Consider the following 23,525-nt stretch of genomic DNA (forward strand, 5'->3'; position numbering starts at 1 on the left):
ACTCCAGTAAAGTTGGAGTAGAAAGTAATAGAGAACCAGGTACTAGGTGAAACAGGAGAGATAGGAAGGAGCAAAACTGTGAAGGGCTACTTAGGAGTTGAACAGTCCCCAAGGGCAATTGGAAATCGTTGAAATGTTTATGATTTTAAGCAAGAGAGAAACATGTTCAGATTTGCATTTTTACTCCTCTTTAGCTTCAGGGCAGAGAATTGAACTTGGGAAAAACTAGAATTAAAAAAGACAAACAAACGAAAACCACAGGAGGCAGTTTTCTAAAGGGTGTAAGAAGTACAGTTCCACAGCCACCAAACATTTTCATTAAATATGGCAACAAGTTGCTCCTCCCAATTCTGCCTATTTTATACATAATGACTAAAAAGTGCTTTTTATCACCCTTTCACCACATTGTCCCCATCACACTCTCGCACACAACCAATGGTACCTAGATATACTGTTTATTGAACTTAAATCTCTTGTTACATTGGGTAGTATATTATATAGTTTTAAAATAGTAATTGTGAAAATTAAATCTTCTCACTGTGAGAAACGCTCACAATAAAAACTGGGACACAGGACTTGAGCAGCAAAGCGAGGCGTTTATTCACGAGTCTGCAGAGTCGGGTGCACCCTCAGCCAGGAGAATGTGCGCGCCAAGCAGACGAAGAAAACTGGTTTTATAGTAATGCGTTTAGGTCCCCCTCCCTAACTCTATTAGCTCCTCCACCCCTCTGTTCTCCCCTGTTTCTCCATTACTGGTTACTCCGAAGTTACGTGATTATCTAAATGCCCCTATTGTGATTTGTAAATATGCTAATGCTGTCAACTCCCTTCTCAGAGATCTTCTAATTACACTTGCCCTTGCGACCCTCTAATTACATTTGCCCTTAGGAACCTTTAATTACATTTGCCCTTAAGAGCCTTTCATTACATTTGCCCTTTGTTACTAATGATTTCCTACTTGTTTGGGAGTCACTATGTTCTTGTTTCTTACATCACTAATGATCTGGAAAAACATACATTGTAAAAAAGGAAGTAGTATTTAGCTAAAAGAGAAAAGAATCAAGATGTAAATTAAAATTTCATTCTACCTTTAGCCCTGGTTGGTGTGGCTCAGTGGACTGAGTGCCAGATTATGGACCAAAAGGTTGCTGGTTCAATTCCCAGTCAGGGCACATGCCTGGGTTGTGGGCCAGGTCCCCAACTATGAGCATGTGAGAGGCAGCTGATTGATGTTTCTCTCCTTTCTTTCCCCTCTCTCTAAAAATAAATTTAAAAAAATATTTTTCTTAAAAAGGAGAAAAAATACTCAATTTAAAAAACCAGCTGTGAACGAGCAATTCACAAAAGAAGAAACACTAATGGGCAAGAAACAACAGAAGAATGTGCTCAACCTCACTTGTAATAGGGAAGTGTAAATAATGAGAACAAATTCATACTAATGTGGGTTGGCAAAAATATTAGTGTGACAATATCAGGTGTTGGCAAAACTGACTAACTTTGACCTAACAATTTCATTTTGGGGGAATACCTAGCACATGTATGTATACAGTAGATAAATTTACAAGGATGCTTATTACAATACTATTTGTTGTAACAAAATATTGGAAATGACGTTTCTATACATAGGAAAAAGGGTAAGTAAACTATGGTATATTCTTATTTAATTTTATATAACAGTCAAAATGAATGATTAATTTTCAGACATGAATCAATATCTAACATAATGATGAATTGAAAAAAAATATGCAGAATGACACGTACAGAATAATAGCTTTAATAAAATTAAGAACCACACAAAACTCAACCATATATTTATGAAACTTACTCTGCAGTGAAAGGATGAAAAGGTAAATAGAATGGAACATTTCAACCTCAAGATAATGGTTGTCTTTTAGGAGAGTGGCAGGGGCATAAAATGAGGAAGGGAAACAAAGAGGCGTTAATAAATCTGCAACATTCTGTTTCTTAAAAGATTTGGGACAAGAAGGTAAAGATTAAATTTGGGTGGTAGGTAAATTTGGATGGTTGTTATACTATTCTATGTCCTTTATGTTTTGAAGTTTTATTAAAACAATAATGAAAAATAATCTGAGTATTGAATTGTACCTAACAACGGTCATAAAGATTCTTAACAATGTGCTTCAGTGTTTGATGCCGACAGTCTCTATGATACTGAGCAGAAATGTTTGGAAGCAGAGTCAATTCTCTGGCAGGCTGAGAATTTTTTTAAAAAGGGACTATCGGTTCACTCAAGTGTGACCTTTCTTAATATATGTATGTATTTTAATAGCAAAGTAAGTGGGTGCAATTTTAATTTGAAGTAATTTGGGAGAATTATAATGACAAGTCTAGAATAATTATGAAAAGTTGTAATACAAAAATGAATGCTTTACTGTTATGTGGCATACAAAAAAAAAATCAAGAGGACATTTAAATAATCCATAAAGTTCAAAATTATGTCATGTCATCAATCAGTAGTAAGATTGGAACTGATTATATGAGTGATTTTCAACAGCTGTGCTGCGAGAATTTTTAAAACTGCAATACCTGACTATTTAGTCAGGGACACTGACCTCTTTCCCCTTAGATCGTCAAACAAAAAACTGACAACAGCCAACATAATAGCGATCTGGTATGATGCCCTGTCCTGAACCATAAATACATAGGTCATATAACACAGTTGCATCTTATTGGTCATGCTGCAAAATAAAGTTGTCTGATTGGTTAATTCTTGGTACCAGAAATCCTTATATACAAGTATAGGTGCCTGATTTTTTTAAGCCACTTTGGAGCAAAAAGGGTGGGTAATTACTATTGTTCTCTTTTTGTAAATCAATCAAAATTATACCAATACCTATTTTTTGTCAGATTGGGAGAAAATATACTTTTTGCTGTGCCACAGAATTTTAATAATTAGTTTGTATGTGCCATGAGATGAAAAAGGTTGAAAATCACTGGGCTATATAGTACTATGTATATATGGCAGAAACATATTACATATCAACTGTGCACAGGAGATCTAAGCCATTCCAATGAAAAATTGAGTAAGCAATTAATAAAGTATAGTGGACAAAATTGCAGAGATCAGATCAAAATTTTTCAGGAAGCAAATGGTGGTTTGGGGGGACTTAAAGTATATATCTAAAAATGAAGAGCCCCAGAAACTGCATCATGAAAGTGCTATCAAATGATAAAACTATCATAGAGTATCTGTATATCTACATATTTGGAAAGTACTATTAGTAAGTCACAAAAATACTGATACCAAAATTTTGATTTGGAACCAGAAGTGTACTTCCAGTGATGATACTGTGTTTTCTATCATAGGTTACACAGAGTAATCTGAGAATGAATTCAGAGAGCTCACGTCAAACTGAATCCATGTGGACTGAGATGTTTTCATAACAGAGAAAGCAAACAGCAAACATCATTACAAAACTACAACAGACTAGTTATCTATAATGAAATCCGAGTACAATAAATATTACTTAACAAACTGACAGATAATATATTAATTAGTTCATTCCTAAGTTGACCTGACATGATGGAAGGAGTTATTTGTTCAACAGAAACCAGGTGAATAGAAAACAGTTTTTTTCCTGTTTGCTATATAAGCCTGACTGTTAATGGCTTGGGAACCCACCCAGATGGAAATAAAGGTTCCAACAAATTGTTTTTACCTTGAACAGTGTTTCTCCTTCTTGATATATTTTAAGTCAGTTATCAAGCCCTTCCAGTATTAAAGCACAAAGAAACTTTATAGCTTTTATCTGGAAGAAACTTTGTATAGAATAATGCAGGAAAAAAAAATCAGTCTTAACTACTGTTACGGGCGAGGGTTTCTTCTAATTTTCAGTAAGTAATGTCATGAATGATCATGTTGAATACACACTGGCATACATTGTCATTAGCAATCTTTTGGATAAATATAACTGTACACAGATCTTTTTGTTATAACAAAGTATAGACCAAATTATATGGGATTTTACATTTTTTTTCCCTTCTAACTGCTCTTTTGAATGTCACAGAAGAAAGCTCCCAGCTCCCAACACTTCACTATCATGAACAAATAAATAGAGCAATCCAGTGGCAGTGTAAAAGAATAACTACTTTGACATTCACAGCATAACAAAATAATACCTAAAAGCCAATAAAGAAAATTGCCTCACCAACTCTTTGGAGAAGCCCAGTCCCTGCAGATACCAGTCATCAGATGAGGTTTTCCCAAAGCATCATAGGCTCAACTTAGAATTTGTAACTCGAGTTCCAGAGACTCTACTTTAGGGAACTGTTCAATCTGAATCAAGAAATTAGGCAATCAAGACATCTAATGAGCTCAGTGTCTAAAATAGTACATAACCAGCATTATTCTATTATAGATGCATAGAAAAGAAACTAATTCATTACAAGAAATGAATTCATTAGGCCCTAACATTGAGGACATTAGGGATCGATTCTCTCACAGACCCTCATTGAGAAAGGCTGCTCTGGAAGGTGTTGTTCATACATAAAGGAAAATAATTAACCATCAATGTGGCAAACCCATCACTACATAATGAAAACACATTAAGTGTGGACTTCTGAAAACTTTTATATTTTATTCTGTGAGTTCTTTTAATCCTCTGCTCAGAACACTATAATGATTAGAATGTAAAACTTTTCCAGCCCACGTGAAAACAGCTTAAAAAGACAAAAACAAAAACAGAAAAGGCAACCCATTGCTTTAGTTATAAATAATGATGTCATAGGACAGTGCATCAGGAAGATGATGGAGGTTTTACACGGCCCAATATAACAATCAGATCTGAAAGAAGTGAATATCCATCTGATACTGTCGTAGACTCCTTTTAAGTATCAGTTATTTTCTGCCATCTATGCCACATTATGGATCAAAATTCTTTCTCTAGCAGCATGAGAAACTAGAAATCAGTCATTACATTGGCTTTCCCGGCGCTGCACTCAGGAGGAGCGCACTGGCCCTTCTTCACTTCAGCACTGCCTATGTCAGGGCACCTGCCTCACGTAAGCCCGTAAATGCACTAAAGTAATAAATAACAGACAGAAAAAGTAGCTTCATGGTACTGAAAACATGGCCTAGTGTTTATAAAATGTACAGTTTTAGGAGATTTAAAATTTATGTCAAATTTAGTAGAAAACTGAAAAGGGTTTTTCTTTTCCTTAGAGTTCTTAAATTTGCCCTAAAGCCTTTCTAAGTTTCCAAGTAGCAACCATCGGGCTGATAGTTCACAGATCCTTTTACAAACTAACAACTGGACTGATAACTGCTGTGAGAGAATTAACAAATTCCCAAGAAGTTACCTCAAGGACTTTTTAAGATACAGTGTGAAGCATATATACTTTCATATAGTGGGGAATGTGGTTTTAATATACAGAACAAAATTTTTAATTTGTGTATAAAATGTGGTTAAAATACAAGTCTACACTGAACATATATGGAAAAGATATTTAATTGTAAAATAGAAAAGTAGGCCAGAGTACAGTTTTAAGGGTAATTGCTTCTTTATACAGTATAAGTAATCTAGAAGGGTCTTAGGGTTAAACATTTTCATAAAGCAATAAAACATTAATGCAAGAAATAAAGCAAGAAACAAAGTTTGAAGTTACATTTTACAAAAAAGAATAAACAGTATGTCAGAGTTTAATGTTCATACATGGTGGAATTCAACAATATTGATGAGAGCAAGTCACAGCACAAACAGCTTTCAGAAGGAAAAGGAAAAGTTATGGCAGACATGTCTATAGCATCACTAGAGTATAAAAAATTCTTGTTCTACATACAAAATCATTTTTTTCCATAAGAATAATTTCCTGGAGAAGGGAGGGGAATGAGTCCATGAAATATTTCAGAAACCCATATGCTTTGAGTTTTCCAAAAACATTATCTTAAAATGTACTGCCTTAAAGTGCTTTCACGTGGAAATCATGATGGAAGGCACAGAATACAGTTTCACGTCCCCACTATGAAATTTTCAAAAAAGCATAGATTTTGTAGTTTGCTAATTCAAGTTATCTTGTAAGCTGCTCCTTCCAAGAATACTATCATTCCAATAAAACCAGCTGCTAGCTTACTTAGTTAAGATGGCCCTATCGAATAAAAGGATTTTCCCCTCTAGTAACTTTTATCATCTCTGTGGGAAAAATACCTATGCAAGTGATGCATTCTGAAATTATAAAACATGCAGAGTATGTACAAACACAAAGTTTTAAAAATATTTGCTTCATATACATGTAAATCTACTTGGGTATAGCTGAAGTGGAACAAATATAAAAATTTGTTTTCTAAAAAATGTTTTCAGAGAATCTGAGACAACTTAAAGCTATACAAAGATTTCCTGGGAAAATCTTCTCTTCATATAGAAGTTTATACCTACAGGAGTAATTCCAGCATCAGTCCACCACATAATTATTACACAACATTTGGTCTAATCAACACCAATCACCCTTAAAACTGTTCTGTTTCTGAGAAATTAAGGTTCATACTAAAATCAAAAAGAATTCACAAAAACAGTGGCTTATTTTGTTTTTGGATCTCTTCAACAATCTTTACCAACTCATTTAGAACTGTAAAAAAAGAAAACACAAAAACTATTTACAGAATTCAGTTTTAAATACATTTGACAACTTCTAAAGTTTTATGTTACAAGAATTCAGATAGCATGGCTTAAGTCCAATTATCAATCTGCAGTCTCTTCTATTATCCTGTCTTCCCATGACTGCACCTGACTGTGTACAGTTCAAAAGTGTATTTTTTCTTGCCCAAAAGTAAACTCAAACCATATGTTCATTTCAATTAAACAGCTTCTTTATTAGTCTGAAGACGAGTCATAGCTTCTAATTTCTGTCTGTAGGCCTCTGCTTCCTGTTCTTTCTTTAGAAGCTGCTGTCGATACTTTTGTGCTTCTCGATTTGCTTCATCCAGCTGTTTCTGAAGAGCTTCTCTCTCCTAATTTAAAAAAAAAAAAGTTTTTTCTTTCAATTGCACAAATACATTAACATCTACAAGCATGCATCCTTTAACAAAAAATCTGTAGTAGCTAAAAGTAGTCACTTATTGATATTTCCTAGAAATCTTGCCTTTTCAACCAATTCACTAATAATTAAAGTCCACAATTTTGTGCTCCATGCTGTGAGATACAGATTATAGTTTTTGATCCCAGGGAAAATATTTCATAATTAGAAATAAGACTAACATAATAAACCCAAATTGGATACCTTGTACTTTTATATGTACTACAAAAACTGAAAGAACTTTAAAAAGGAAATATATAATCATACCTCTTCATATCTTTATCTGCATTTTTATCTGAAGGTAATACTTATAAACAGTATTTATTGAGCATACATTAAATGACAAAACAAGCTGATTTCCAGTGACAAGTCTCTAAGATAGATATTATTCCCACTTTACAGGTGAGGAAAATGATGCTGAGAGATGATGTAGCTTTCCCATGGTAACACAGTGAGGAACCAGATTTATGAGATTCAAATATTACTGCTTTTAAAACTATCTTTCTCTGTGGTAGCAAGCAAGACTCCTCATCTCTAAAATGATGAGTGCTGGTCTAAATTAATGTTTCCTAAATTATACATTTTACAAATCAATAAAATACTACTTTCTCTGTTGTGACTCGTTAAATTATACAGGTATAAAATACATTAAATCCCTCAATAGCTTGAGAGCTGAAACAAATCTGGTCTTCCTCCTCATTCTGCCTCTCTTCAGTTGCCTAAGGAAAATCATTTCAAAGACTTTCCCCACACCTCCAGTAAGCACAAGGACAAAAGCTCAACCTGCACACAGCCCAAGCTGAAATTTCAGAGGCCCAGGGCCAATGACAGTGGTGGTGGCTGAGGGTAAAACTATTAGTCACAAGAAAGGTCAGGCTCACACTGGACAAGACACTTGACCGGAGGTCAGCATCTTGCCGGGGAAGAGGACATTATGAGTCTCTTCACTGCCTCCTTGACCCTTGTCCGTTGTAAACACCAAATATTGCCTCTTCACTATTCACACAGCCCACAACGGTGAGTTCATCTAATACTCCTGCTTTCCTGTAATCCCATTCCCTTCTCCACACTGGGAATAAAGCCACATCTAACATTCATTTTTCCCATGGGTTCATCAAATGTGGGAGTAATTGATTACACAGGTAGTCCTCAAATCTTCCAATTACACAAGATGTACAAGGAGAAGAAAGGTGTGTCCATCATCTGCAATTTAAGAAAGGCCCAAGCCCTACCCTGCTACACTTTTCTTATCCACTTCTTACCCTTATACTCCAGGGAAGATGAAAGAGTAGGAACAAGTCAAAGACACCCAAAAGTTGAGCCTCATGTAAGCAACCACCAGTCCCCTGGCAGTGATTACAGGAGACTTTGAGCACCCCTGGCAGTGAACTATGGGGCATGTTCAGCAGCCCAATGAAGAGGGTGGGAGATGGGGGCTGCTTCCCCAGGAGCTAGACCTCGCTAGACCCTCCCCCCCCCCACTAGCAGGAGCACTTACAGCCATTCGTGTTTCAAATTTCATGTGTTAAGAACTAAGATCCTTTAGTGGCCAAAGTTTTGAATATGGATTTTAAAAAAGAAAAAAACTTGCTCTGATTTGATAGGAAATATTGGAATGGATACTCTAAAGGGTATCTTCTAGTATTACCTACTTATTAACATTTAGAAAGAGCAAGATATTCACAATTATTTCAAAACATAAGAGCAAACTGAGTGAGGTAGTCTACACTGAATACAGCTTAATCTTATTTTCCTTATTGTATATTTTTATTTTAATTAGAATATATCTTAATATAAATTAAAAGCATAGCTAACATTATTAAAGTTTGTGTTCTCATTTTTTACTTCTCAGGTATATAGGTGTTCGGGGAAAGAATCCTTTTGCCATCTCATTTTTCAAAAGAAATAAAAATCTCCAAAAAGTGGAAAATATTAACTTATTTTACTCAAAAGATCCTGTTACCAAACTTATTTGTCAAATATTTACTGAACATATGTTACATGCAAGACACTTCCTTAATGCAAACCGTAATTTGGTTGTTTTATAGATAAATAGTACAACAGACTTGACATTTGAGGTTTGTATTTAAATAGCAATGTCAATCCGATGGCTTTGACCTTTTACAATAAAACCACAATACAACTAATTTTGACATTTTTAAATAACCATACTTTAGCCTACTAATACGTAATACCAAAGTATTTTCTCTTCAACAGTCTAACACTGAAGAATTCCAAGAAAAATACAGTCTAACACTGAAGAATTCCAAGAAAAATTCTGATAAGATTTGCTGGCAATAAAAGAAAATATTTGTCTTACACAACAACTCCAAACCCAAGCAATATATTACTATTACTTTAGGCAATGGAATAATAGAGCAAGGAAAGACTTGAGTTTGCTTTTTCATTTGCTTTTTTTTTTTTTTTTTTTAATTTCTTATTTATTTTTAGAGAGAGGGTAAGAGAGAAAGAGAGGGAGAGAAACATTGATGTGCAAGAGAAACATCTATCAGTTGCCTCTCGAACAACCGCAACTGGGACCTGGTCCATAACCCAGGTATGTGCCTTGACTGGGAATCGAACTGGTGACATTTCAACCTTTTGGTTTATAGGCTAGCACTCAAATCCACTGAGCCACGCCAGCCAGGACTGCCTTTTACTTTTGAAAGAAAAAAAATTTTAGTCAATACATAGTGATACTTCCTTTAGTGACTTGTAAGAATGATGTATGTAAATATAATGGGAAATAAAGGATGGAGTGCAAGAACCAAAGACATTCCAGTGTTACCAAGATGAACAGACTTTGTGACAAACAAATTCTACACTCATTCATTCATTCATTCAATATTTATTTATTGAGGGTTTGCTATATGTATAAGGCAAAAAGTAAACAAAATAATACTATGTACTTTTTGTATCAAAATAACACTGTCAGTTATAAATATACAAGACAAACTAAAATAAAGAAAAGCAAATTGAATTTATTTTGGATGACTGCAGCAAAACACACCGGGTAAAAGACTCCTTACTTCTATTTCTGCAGATTCCACCCGGTTTTCAATTATTTCGATACATTGTCTCTTGGCTGGTGGTTCTTCACTTATAACAGTTTCTTCAGCAATGTCCGTTGCAGGTACTGTTAGTACTATAATGAAAATACGTATACATTACTGCATTTTCAGAAAGGTTTAGTAGAAATAAAACTAGTTGACATTGTTGATGCAACTAATCTAAGATAAATATATTCCAAAACGATAATTTCAAAACATTGATTTGATTTTTGAGAATGTCCATATTTGTCTTCGCCTTCTTGCTTTTTTACTACAAATTAGTCATTGTTTAAGTACATAATTTTTAAAAATTTATATCTAATATAATCATTTACATGGCACAAAATCAAAACAATATTTAACAAGCATATTTTGAGAGGTCTCACACCACTCCTGCTTACACAAATAATCACTTTTATTGGTTTATGTACCGCTCTTTTGTTAACCTATGTAAAAACAAACACAAACATACATTCTCATTTTTCTTTCTTACACAAAAGGTAGCATACATATAGAACACACATTCAAATGACATATCATTCTGCGATTGTTTTTTCCACTCTATGTTATCTAAGGTATCTTTCCTCAGTACATAGACAGCCTTCTTTTCTTTAGCTGCTTCATGTGTGGATGCACCATTAAGAATGTTGTCTTTATACACTTTGCTTGTTTCTCTACTGGGTTGTTAAACTTTGTCTCAGTTTTTAGTATCTGTTTATATAAAAGTAAATTATATATAGAGAGGCTGTCCTTGCTTTACACAGAAGTACAGAACCATAAAAATGACTGTGCAAACCGAAACCATGCAAAACAATCTTAATAAACAATGAGAAAAATTACCATTGTTTCATAGCCTTTAATTTTTTTGTCAAAATATTAAAAACTGTAGTTTATAAATGTGAACATAAATGAAAAAAAGTAAAATATTTAGTGTAATGTAATTTAAAACATTAGAAATAATAGAAGTGTTTTAGTTTTTTTTTACTCATTAAAATGTTACACTTATAAATTAACTCAAAAATTTGAGAACCTTGTACCTGTTTCATTGAACTGTCTATAGTATATATGTTCATATGTCAATTACATCTTTTTATATTATGGAGTCTTTAAAAGCTTATTTTAATATTCAGAAGGTTCCTCTTACTGCTCTTCTTTTTCAGTTTTCTTTCTTTTCCGTTTTCCCTCTTACCCATCGATATAAACTTAGAATCTGTTTGGCTACTTTCAGAAAAAAGACCTACTGGTCTTTGTTATTGGCTAAACTGTGTCCTCTCAAAGTCCAAATGTTTAAGTCCTTACCCCAGTACTTCAGAATGTGACTGCATTTGGAGATAGGAATTTTAAAGAGATGACTCGGGTAATGGGGTCAGTTAGGGAGGCCCTAATCCAATAGGAGTTTTGTTCTCATACAAAGAGATGACCAGGACACAGACAATACACACAGCTGAGGGACAACCATGTGAGGACACAGCAGGAAAGCAGCCATGTGCAGGCCACAGAGAGGGTCTCAGAAGAAATCCAAATTGCCAACACCTTGATCTTGGATTTCAAACCTCCAGCACTGTGACAAGATAAACTTCTGTTGTTCAAGTCACCCAGTCTGTGGTACTTTGTTCTGACAGCCTTAGCAAGTTAATACAGTCTTTTTAAAATATCACATTACACTTATAAATTAACTCAGGAAGAATTGAGAGCTTTATGATAGTGAGTCTTCCCATCGAAAACTATGAGTTTCTTTCCATTTGGTCATCAATGAAGTTCATCTGTATAAATGTCAGGTTTTGGAAACAATGTTATATCTGCCTGATACAAATACTTTGAAAGTTTTCTTCTTTTCTGTATAATTAGTTCTTCAAAGCTTTGCAAAAGAAAGCACCTCGGCCTGATCCAAACCTTAAACCAGCTATGAACAGATGATTTCCTCAGAAGAGAAGAAAGGCCTCTCAGGCTTCAAAGGTCAAGGGTTTCCTCCTCTCCTGTGACAAGCCCTTTTCATAGGGGCTTACCTCCTTTATCACTAACCCAAACATACTTTAGGAGAACTTCTACCTCCAGCCCTTCCCTTCTGTAATTCTTTCACTGGCCATGAAGATGCATAGTCTCTGCTATCCTAGTCGTTTTCTAAAAGGTTATGTGTGTGCACACACTTCTATTTTGGGGGACTGGATGCAGGGTGATGCTTGCTCAGCTAGGAACTTTCTGCACTTTCTCTTTCTGCTTCCTCCACTATTGATGCCCTATTCTATCTTAGCCCTGTTTGTTGGACTTCTATTCAGCCTAGGCCGTCTTGCTGGGAGTGTATATTTATTGCTGATTTATGAGTTCAACTCTTTTCTTGATGACCTGTTGTGGGTTTTTGTGACAGTTCTTTTGCCCTGGCTGTAATGGCCCTAGATATTCGTGGCAGCACTTAAAATATGAAATGTTGCAGTTTTCCCAGCCTTCTAGATTCACTGAAAAAGTAGTTGGGGCTTCAGTTTCATCCATTTTATTGCTCTCAGTGGTTTCCAAGAGGGGAAAATATGGGAAAATTATCAACCAAGCTGCTAAAAGTTGCTACCATATTCCTACTATAAATCTTAAGTCCAACTTTTTAAAGTAGCATTTTCTTACATGGTATTTTAAAAAGCTCACATGATTATCCGAATTGTATTAAATGGCCTAGGAAATTACTGTCCAATGCTGACTTTGAATTATTTATTTAAGCTCAGTTTCCAACAGAATGCTTTGGGGCCAATTCTTTCCACCTGGTATATACTCGGAGAAAACAAAGTTAATTTTAATTAAGCTGTTGCAAAGGGTTACAAAATATAACTTAAGGCCAAAATTAATGCTCTAAAAAACATATCACAATTTCTTACAAAGTGAGAATAAACACCAGCTTTATGTAAGTGCCTGCTACCAACCTTGTTGTCCATCTGGCATGGTCACAATGATGGGCTGACCTATTCCACTGGTCGGAATGGAGTGCAAATTCCCAAGCTGAATTCCATCTGTAACTATTGTGATGACTTGCTGACCCCCTGAACTAACTACTTGCTGAATTGCACCATCCACAGATTCCGCAGTAACTACTTCCTCCGTAGCCACTACTGAAAAAAAAAAAACCATATGTGGACATCAGTGAGTGTATATAAAAGTATAAACAGAAGTTTCTTTTTTGCTTTAGTACCTTCGCTTTCCCTGCTTCTTTCTTTCACAGAAAAGCTTTTACATGGCCTTACACTTTAGTCTCCAGCAGTGTTGTACATACCTATGTAAATGTTATTGATTACAAGTGCCACAATTTACAATAAGTGAGTTCCAACTATTTATGCATGTGTATGTTTAAATAAACAATTTCTCTTCATTTAGTTATATGAAGTACAAAACTTGTAAGATCTCCTAAGCTCACAAATATGATAAAGGTTACACCTGCTTAAATAAAATTCCACAGTCCTAAAGATAATTTTATATGTGGTTATACTCCATTTACACTTACATATGAGTGATAAAACATTTCTATATCCAATGAAACATGAAAATTTGTATTTTTCATGTAGCCCGAATAAACAGTATTTCCTTTTTGGATTATGTGAGCAGGGGTTGCCTTGATAATAAGTGGCATGCAGATCTGGTATTGTATGAATATTACTTATGTAATATATAATGTATTACAATGTTATAGTAATATAATATGATATACTATAACATATTAATATACAATATAATATATTGACATTTACATTAGTAAAATCCAAAACTATGCTCTTAGTGTTTTATGAGAGGCTCAGAGAGTATTCTAGCATCTGAAAACAGTTCCCCTGGATTTGTCTGGGTAAAGAAATCATAAGTTAATACTGCCAAAATCTTTTCCTACAAGCATTCCTAAGACCAACAACTGATCCCAAAAGACACACAGAAGGATTCATTGTAGCTTTACTTAAAATAGAAACTTGAAACAAACCAGATATCCATCAAAAGTAGAATGAATAAATAAATTGTGGTAGATTCATACACTGGAATACTATACAGCAATTTATGTGACTAAATACAAAATGTGGATAAATCTGACAAAAAACCAGGCTGAGTGTTATAAATCAGACACAAAATACATACTCTGCACATTCCACTTATGAACTGAACAATGATTATACACACAGGAGTGATTGCTTTGTTATAATTCATCACATGGTATGCTTTATGATCTATGCCCTTTTCTGTTTATATGTTATACTTCAATAAAACAGCATCAAAGGAATGACAGTAATCAACCATAACACACTGGGTTTTCAAAACTCCACTTATCTATGATAATACCTAATGAAAAAGGAGAGAATGGGGGAAAGAGAAAAGATCTTCTTGATAGAAGAATAACATCTAATTAACAAAACAAGAAAAATTATTATTGTAACCCCCCAAAATTGTCATTTAACATCCTAATGGATGTTAAAACTATTGGTGAAATCTTTTGAGGAAAGAAGATATTTAAATATTCTCAGGGTATCACACCGAAGATTAGTATTGGTTATAAAGGGGAAAACGTGCCTATAAAGACCTGGCAGTCCCCACTCTCCCCAAGCAGTCATTACAGTATAGCCTGATATTATGTGCCTTCTGATGTGATGCAATGGGAGATAACAAAACATTGCTGTGTTCTTCCTGGAAAAGTTAGCTTGGATGTAATTATTAAGAACAAATGAATCCAGAATGAGGGTGATCCTGCAGACTATTGGTTAGCCTCTACGAAGATTTCAGTGTCATAAAGAACAATGGAGGCAGCAGGACTGTCCTAGATTGGGGGAGACTGAAGAAACACAATAACCAAATACAACGTATCAACTCTGATTGGATCCTGAATTTAAAAAAATTTTAAAAAACAGAGTTTAAAGGGCATATTGGGGATAATTGGGGAAACGTGAATTATGGACCATATGTTAATAATGTTACTAATGTTTATGCTTTTAGGAAATATAATGGAGATGTAGTGTGTAAAAGGATGAAATATTAAAGGATGAAGTGTCATGAGGTCTGCACCCTACTTTCAAATAATTTGGCAAAATGAAAGTGGGTGTGAATACACAAGTGTGGCACGATGTTAACAGTTGGTGAATACAGGTGAAAGGTATAGCTCATCCTCCAATTTTCCTATGGGTTTGAAAACTGTCAACAAAAAAAAATGTTTTAATATAATTAGTTCTGAAGAAAGAAATGACATACAAACTATTTCTAAATATGTTTTTTAATGTGTTATATGAGGCAATTCTTTACCAAAAGTATAATTAAAAAAAAAATTTCTCCCCTCAAGTGCTACCATTCAGATGATAGTACACAGTTGCTCTGAAACATGCCCAGTTGCTACCAACTCCCAGCAGAACATCATGGATATCAATGACCACAGGATTTTCTAAAGACTGAGAGAGGTCCCACATATATCAACTATTTTTTTAAAGGCATGGTAAGTACTGGGACCCTAGTTTCCAAGGACGCATTCATAACAACAGGCCTGACTGCAACTCTTGTTACTGTTCTATTTGATAATCACGGGTCACAGTACAAACTGCAGAGGATAATACTCAAAATGCAAACTACTTTTATGTTTTGAGTTCTCTCATTTTTGTTTGTCTTAAAGTATAATTAGGCTTTATCACCAAGCACTTAAGAAAATTTCAGGAAGATAGTTATAAACCAAAATGTAGGACATAAAATAGTAATATATTCAACGGAACAACTACTAAGGTTTTCAAACACATGAACTATTGCTTTGATTTTCAAAAAATATACATATGAAAAAGAAATGTTCACTTTGATTGAATGCTAACTACAAGTAGTGAATATCTTAAAGCATAATCCTATGTAAGAAATTTCTGAGATCACAACTCAAGAACTTTCATCTTTGTACTATTTGCAATGACAGTCATTAAAATGATAAAGTTCTTGCCTTTCATCTAAAAAGCTTTCTTTTTAAGTTGTGCTATGGTAAGGAGTTTTTTTAATTGAGGAAATTATATAAGAAGACAAGGTGCCCCCAAGAAATTCTAAGAACACCCAATAGTGAACCACTGAAACTTAAGAATAAATAGAAAACCTAAAAAAATTTTAAAGTGTTATTAAATATATATATATATTTATATAACATTCAAATAAGGCAGGGAAAAACTGTCTTCAAGATGTTCTAAAAGATTGAAAATTCTACAAATCAATATTTCAATAAAATAAACTGTTCAGTGAAAAAAATAACTTCCAAGGTATTATGCCTGCAATTGAAACTGAAAACAAAACATCAACAACAAGAAACAATCTTATGAAACTTATTCCATAAATCCAACACACTTTTATTGCTCTATTTTAGGAACAGACAAAAGAACTATGTGCAAAGGAGACCTGATTCGAATTTCACTATTAGGAGAAAGGTGGGAAACAGCCACCAGACACATTACACCTCTGGAGAGACCACCTTATTAACCAATAGCGGGAGGGTGGTCACAGACATCTATTTAATCAACAGATTATATAGGCAGGCCACAAGGAAGAACAAGGCCAAGCGAAGCTAAATCAGTATAGGACTACAGGTTGGAGCCATGGTGTTTTATGAGTTTATTTTAAAAGGAGACAAATTACACTGAAGATATAAGGCCTATATCTAACCAATTATAACATATGATTCTACATTCCAAGTAAGTTGCAAATTATTCACTTCTCATTGTCTCTTTGTCAAATCCTAACCCATGCTACCATTCTCTCCTACCTGGCTCATTGCATTAGCCTCCTAACTAAACTCCCTTCCAGAGCCTGACAAAGTAATCATTTTAAAAGTCCTGTATAACCTTAACCTTCAACCAACAGGAGTTCACCTCCCACTCTCTGGGCTCAGCCTCTGTGGCCTGTTAGTCCCCTGAATGCAGAAGCTCTTTCCTGCCTCAAAAGCTTCACATGTGTCCTTCTTCCTAAATTGTTTTCCCCCAATTTTTGCTCCACAAATTCTAATCTAATCTTTAATTTAAACGTCTCTTCCTCTGGGAAATGCCTCTAATCCACCACACTAGATTAAACCAAACCCTGTATTCTTTATATGTAGCACTAGTCACAATTATTTATCTGGGTGAGTAACTGTTTAATATTTCATTTTACCAAAAGACTGCAAGTTCCTTAATGGTTGGGACTGTATCTTGATTGTTTGCTATTTTCTCTCTAGCACCAAGCAGACTATCCAGGACATAAGAGATGTTCAAAAACCTGTTCGATGAATGAATAAATACTACTTTTACCAGCGTAAATGAATACCTCTTTATAAAGCAATAAATGGGAATTTTTAGCAGAACAGTTTGGAGTTACCCCTTTAACACAAACCTGGTATGTCCCCTCCATGAATTTTTTTATTTGTACATTTTTTACACTTGTTTTAAGGCAGAAAAAAAGGGAGTAAAGGGAGTTTCCTGGAGTTTTGACTTTTCAAAGAGGAAATACCTTTAACAGAGTAGCCTGTAAGCTTTGGTAGAAAGATAGGATTGCGTCTGCTTACTAATAAATAGTGTACTTCATGGTGATGGTCTTCCCTAGTAATATGTGAAAGAAAACCTTTACTGTTCTGTATCTTTACTTTGAAATAACTTCCAAAGTGGAATAACTTGGAATAAGTTGCCATCAACCTAAATCCCTAAATCCTAGCCATTCCTTTTTGTGTATGTTTTATTGATTATGCTGTTACAGTTGTCCCAATTTCTTTTCCCTTTGTTTCTCTCCACCCAGCACCCCCCTTCTTCCAGCAGTCCCTCCATTAGTCCATGTCCATGGATTGTGCATAAAGCTCTCCTCTACATCCCCCTGTCCATTCCCACCCTCCTACTATGCTTCTTAATCCCTGCACCATTTCCCTCCTTCCCCCTCCCAGCTGACAGTCCTCCACATGCTCCCCCTACCTATGATTCTGTTCCCACTCTGGCTGTCTGCTTAGTTTGTTTTTGTTTTTATTTTTTAGCTTCTGTTGTTGTGATTTTGTTGTCATTTTAATGTTCACAGTGTTGATCTTCTTTTTCTTAAAGAAGTCCCTTTAACATTTTGTATAATAATGGCTTGTTGGTGATGAGCTCCCTTAGCTTTACCTTGTCTGGGAAGCACTTCATCTGCCCTTCCATTCTGAATGATAGCTTTGCTGGATAGAGTAGTCGTGGTTGCAGGTACTTGCCTCTCATCACTTTGAATACTTCCTGCCAGTCCCTTCTTGCCTGCAAAGTTTCTTTTGAGAAATCAGTTGACAGCCTTATAGGCTCCCCTTTGTAGGTAATTTCCTTCTCTTCTCTTGTTGCTTTTAAGATTCTCTCTTTATCTTTCAACTTTGTTATGATGTGTTTTGGTGTGGTCCTTCCTGGGACTCTTTGTGCTTCCTGGACTCGTATGTCCATTTCCTTCCCCAAATTAGGGAAGTTTTCCTTTATTATTTTTTCACATAATTTTTCAATTTCTTGCTCTTCCTCTTCTCCTTCTGGCACCCCTATGATTTGGATGTTGGCACGTTTAAAGCTATCCCAGAGGTTTCTATGCCTCTCCTCATGTTTTAAAATTTTTGTTTCCTCATTCTGTACTGGTTGACTGTTCATTTCTTCATTATGTTCCAATTCATAGATTTGAACCCTGGTTTCCTTTCCTTCACCTCTAGATTCACATAGATTTTCTTTCATTTCACTTAGTATAGCCTTCATTTCTTCCCTATCATGTATAATTTTTTTCTGTCAAGTCTGTAAGCATCTTTATCACCAGAACTTTGAACTCTGCATCTGTTAGGTGGGCTATCTCCTTGTCTGTTAGGTTTGCTAACTCCTCACTGCTTCGTTCTGTCACTGGAAACTTGATCTGCCTCCGATTTTGGGCCATACTTCTCTGTCTTCTCATCTTGACAGCTTTCTGTTTGCTTCTGTGTTGTAAGTAGAGCTGTTGTACCTGTTACATTGTAAAGGGATGGAGTCTTAGGTATTCGTACATGCTGGTGACCATTTCACCACATTGAGGCATTATATGTGGGGGAGGGGTCTGAGAGGGAACAATGCCACTCGCTCAGTACTTGCCATTTTCCAGGCACTTCTCCCCATTCCCATACTAAACAAGCTGCCTCCATTGAAAGACCGGCAGTTTCTTCCTCTGCCCCAACCCCTACTGGCTGTCACAGTCAGAAGCAATGTGGCTCTATTTTCCCCAGTGCTGGGACCATAAGCTGCACGGTCTGGTCTGGGACTGGGAGCACTTCCCTGGTTTAAAATGAGTGACTGTGCTTTTCATCGCAGCTTCAGATGCTGTGCCACCAGCGGCACCGCTAACTGTGCCACCAGCTGTGCTGCCTGCTGCTGTCACCAGGCACCACTCCTGCAGTCACTGCTCTGCACCTCCTTCTCTCCAGCCCAGCTCCGCCCCTCCTATCTTTCTGGCTGGATATTTCTTCTTTCTTTGCTGAACTTCCCTGTTAGTTTCAATTTTCTGGTTTTTTTTTTTTTTTTTTAGTTTTCAAGTGGTTGCAAATTCCTTCTTGGTTGTGATGGAGATGCAGCGTGTCTATCTATGCCTCCACCTTGGCCGTAAGTCCCCATCCATTCTTATAGGACACGAACCCATTCCATTCACCCTGGGTCCCCAACTCCAGCTAAAGGTAATCTCTTTGCTCTGAAAAACAACAACAGTAATTACCTAAATAATTTATTTACGAATCTCTTATATAACAATTTTTAAGCATTTGACTTTTCACATGTTTATTCTCATTTCTCTAACAAAATTATATGTTCCTACTAATGGTAACTCTCCCTTCACCTTTTCTCTGGCTTCAGTGACCCTCCTACATTCCTAGATTGAAATATGTTAAACTTTAAATTTGTTGACAATTCTTTGGGAAAATAGTAGCTAAGAGTTGGCTCCAAAAGAGCTGCTGGGTCATTCAATTTCTGAAATAGAGACACCTAAGTTCCAAGCTTAAAACCTTATAAGAAAATAGAAAACTCTTTGATATATAGTACCTGTAGGCATTTGTAAGTTTTGATGGCTCTGGAAGAAACACAGTTAAGAAATGGCACAGAGCAGCACTTAATCACAAGCAGGTCAAAACTGTGTTTCTGCAAATGGCAGGCTGAGAACTTGACATAGAATACATGTTCAGGTACCTTCAAAATTGGGCTGGCCAAAAATAAAGAAATCAGCAGTCACAAACTTAATCCCTTCAGTTTCATGCAGGAAAATATACTATGAGAAAACTTAAAATGTTTCAGGAATACATTTGCTTTTTCCAAAATTAGTGAAATGAAAGCATAAAGAAAAAATAAGTATAACAAAACCTCTGCAAATCTTGCCAGTCAAAAGAAATGTTTAATTGTGCCTAAACACATAGAACTTACACATTATTTTCAGATGCTAAATCTCGTAACTGGTTAGGTACCTACCACAACAAATCAAATAAAGCAAAAGAATCAAAATACTAATGAAAAAAGAAGCCAAAATTAGACTGCAAATTAGACTACTAATATGGTACAAGATGAAATATCAGTTAAAAAAAAGGTATAACTTCTAAAATTATCAAACTTAACAATGGAAGCTCCCAGCAAATATAGTAGATAACTACTTAACTTAGAGGTAACTAAAAGACACACATTCCCTTAGTTTAAGTAGGTAACTTACACTTTTCCCTGAAACAATTTTTTTATTTTTAAAAAAGATTTTATTTATTTTTAGAGACAGGGGAAGGGAGGGAGAACAAGAAGGAGAGAACTGGTTGCCTCTTGCATGTAACCAGCTGGGGACCCGGCCCACAACCCAGACATGTTACCTGACTAGGAATCAAACGAGCGACCCTTCAGTTTGCAGGCTGACACTCAATCTCCTGAACCACACCAGCCAGGGCTGTTTTATTTTTAAAGTGCTCAACATAACATTCTTCTCATCTCAATATGAGAAATCTGATCTTGATAATCAGTGTCACATTTTTGTTTTCATTGTATCCTAATTACCTGAAGTCTGCTCCTTAATTATTCAACTCCTGAAAATATTAAGTAGCAAGCACTTAGATATATTTAACTATTAAAGCTATTAAGAAAGCCATTTCTCTCTCCCACATTTTTTCCTTATTAAGAGATTCACCTATGTACCTCATAAATAATTGAATAAATATTACATATAAAAATGAAAAAATCTGGGTCCAATTCTTAAACTTTGATGCACCATCAGAATCACCTTTGGGAGCATGTTAAATGTAGACATCAGGGCCTCATCCCAAACCTAATCAGTCAGAATCTATTGTGGTAAAACTGGGGCAAATATATTGTTAAGATGATTCTAATTCACACAAAATTTAAGAACTCTGTTCTTATTGCCATTATCATATTAATTCAAATTAACTGAAAGGAATTAAGATTAATAGAAAACCTGAAATAGAGAATATTTAAAGGAATACAGACTTCTAATCATTGGGTATATAAATTAACAAGCTAGTTTTCAACTATTTCCAAGCAAAAATTCTTTTAGTTTGCTTTAATAATGTAGAAGAGAATGAAATTATTATATTACCGTTGAGCAGCCTGATATTTCTCCTGAATTACTCTACTACAAAATTCTGAAGGATGGTTTACACAAAGTTTTTAAAAAACTGTATGTACATTTTTAAAGGCTATCATCTTTTTCACTGATTTATTTCCAAAACGAGTAAGTTAATTTCATCTATCAAAAGACAGTTGTAGCCTCCCTTAAAAATAAATAACAGCACTCTGATTTATGTATCATGTTCGTATGAGTTTGCTGCTTGCGAGTCAGTCCCTCAGGATATACTAAAATACTTCTGAAACCTCAAAGATGAAAATTAAACCTTGGTCAAAGGCCAATGATAGTATCTTAATTCAGATGGCTATTGTGAGAACAAAATGAGACAATGCATACAAAGCACTTGGCACAGCAATAAGCATATAGCAAGAACCCAATAAATATTAATCATTATTTTTCTATACTGCATTACACTGAATTAAATTTATGGCTAATATAAATCACTTCATCATTTTTTTTGTCTTGGCCTACAGCCAGGTAAAGCGAATGATTATTTAATACAACTATGCATATTAGCATAGGCCTATGGGGCTCAGAAACTGAAATATATAATTCCCAACAAAACCAGTTATTTATTAAAAATGAACATTAGCAACAAACTCTTCAGAGTATATTGAGATATATCAAATTACTTTTCTATACTTCTCTTAAATAGATAAGAATCATGAATATCATGCATGGAGACTTAAAAATTTAATCAAATAAGTTAAATACTTGGAAAAAGAGATTTATGAGAAAAGAGAAAAAACTGAAAATATTTATATGAAAAAAACACTAGTAAAAATAGAATTCGGTGAGATAATCTAATCATCAAGCATTAATAACCTGCAGTTACATTTGCTTGTAATACCAAGACAGTGATATCATTTGGTTTCACAATGAAAGCATTATAATAGCCTAATGTCCTTTATGAGGTTCCCATTGGACTAACATTATGATAATGGAAAAAATGCAATAAAGATTAAATCAAAAATATAAAAATAAAATGGGACTAGATCAAAAAAACAAACAAAAAGATTTGTTTCATATGTGAAAGATGGCCCTAACATAATCACGAAGGTGCTATTTAAAGTCATAGTTCCCAAGTGAAGTGGATGGTATTCTAGACTATTACAAGTACCTTCCCTCTCTCTATAGGACCATGTCAGCCAGTCAGCCAGCCTCCATTTCAAAGGCAGCCTATCTGCTGCTACATTCTGGCTATTTAGTATCCAGAAGTGTGTTTTATGTACTACTTAGCTGGTAAAAGAAAAGAATGTGAGCAGTACCAATTAAGTGTCCTGATGGTTCTTATATTTTGGTCTTGAATCATTTAAAAGGACTCGCGGACATGGACAACAATGGGGTGATTGCAGCAGGTGGGGGACATAAGGGGACTAAATGGTAATGGAAAAAGTACAATAAAAATTTTGTTAAAATAAAAAGTAAAAAGGACAAAAGAGGAGTAGAACATTTATTTCAACAGAATGCTTCAACAAACATATCTCAGAAGTAAAAGTAGGACCAGTGATACTTTTATAGGAACAGTGATATAAGACAAAATGATAATTACACAAATATTTGTTTCTATCACAAACCAATCTATAAACATTCTAGAAGAAACCAGTCTATGATCACCAGAAGGTAAAGTGCATAGAGGAGAGAGTATGTTATAGTGGTCACAGACACACAATGTGGGAATCAAATGTTGAGCACAAACTTCTTTTTACCTCTTAATAGCTATGGTCCTTTGGACAAAATTATTTAACCTTCACAATCCTCAGTTTCACCATATAAAATGGGAGTACTACTTTATTTCCCATCTTTAGATGTCCTTGGGAATAAATAAATATATATATAAATTGCTAAAATGAGGGTGAATCTGCCAAATGACATTAAAAGAAACTGGAGAAGCAAGAG

The 23,525-nt window shown here is 35.0% G+C and overlaps 1 protein-coding gene across 3 annotated transcripts in view; it reads right to left on the reverse strand.

Annotated features, from left to right (window-relative positions):
* Window positions 1–6,805: 6,805 nt before the first annotated feature.
* Window positions 6,806–23,525, reverse strand: part of GABPB1 (GA binding protein transcription factor subunit beta 1) — a 57,103-nt gene continuing 40,383 nt past the window's right edge. For 2 of the 3 annotated variants that reach the window (XM_090270587.1, XM_090270588.1), the window contains 3 exons: window positions 12,986–13,171; window positions 10,059–10,174; window positions 6,806–6,964 (listed from right to left, as the gene is read on the reverse strand). In XM_090270587.1, the coding sequence (XP_090126713.1) occupies window positions 6,812–6,964; window positions 10,059–10,174; window positions 12,986–13,171 (455 nt within the window). In that variant the 3' untranslated portion in view covers window positions 6,806–6,811. Of the gene's footprint in view, window positions 6,965–10,039; window positions 10,175–12,985; window positions 13,172–23,525 lie in introns of all 3 variants that reach the window. The other variant, XM_090270589.1, reaches the window with a different exon arrangement.

This window comes from Furipterus horrens, unplaced genomic scaffold (assembly GCF_987537825.1).
Source record: "Furipterus horrens unplaced genomic scaffold, mFurHor1.1.pri manual_scaffold_3, whole genome shotgun sequence".
Taxonomy (NCBI): domain Eukaryota; kingdom Metazoa; phylum Chordata; class Mammalia; order Chiroptera; family Furipteridae; genus Furipterus; species Furipterus horrens.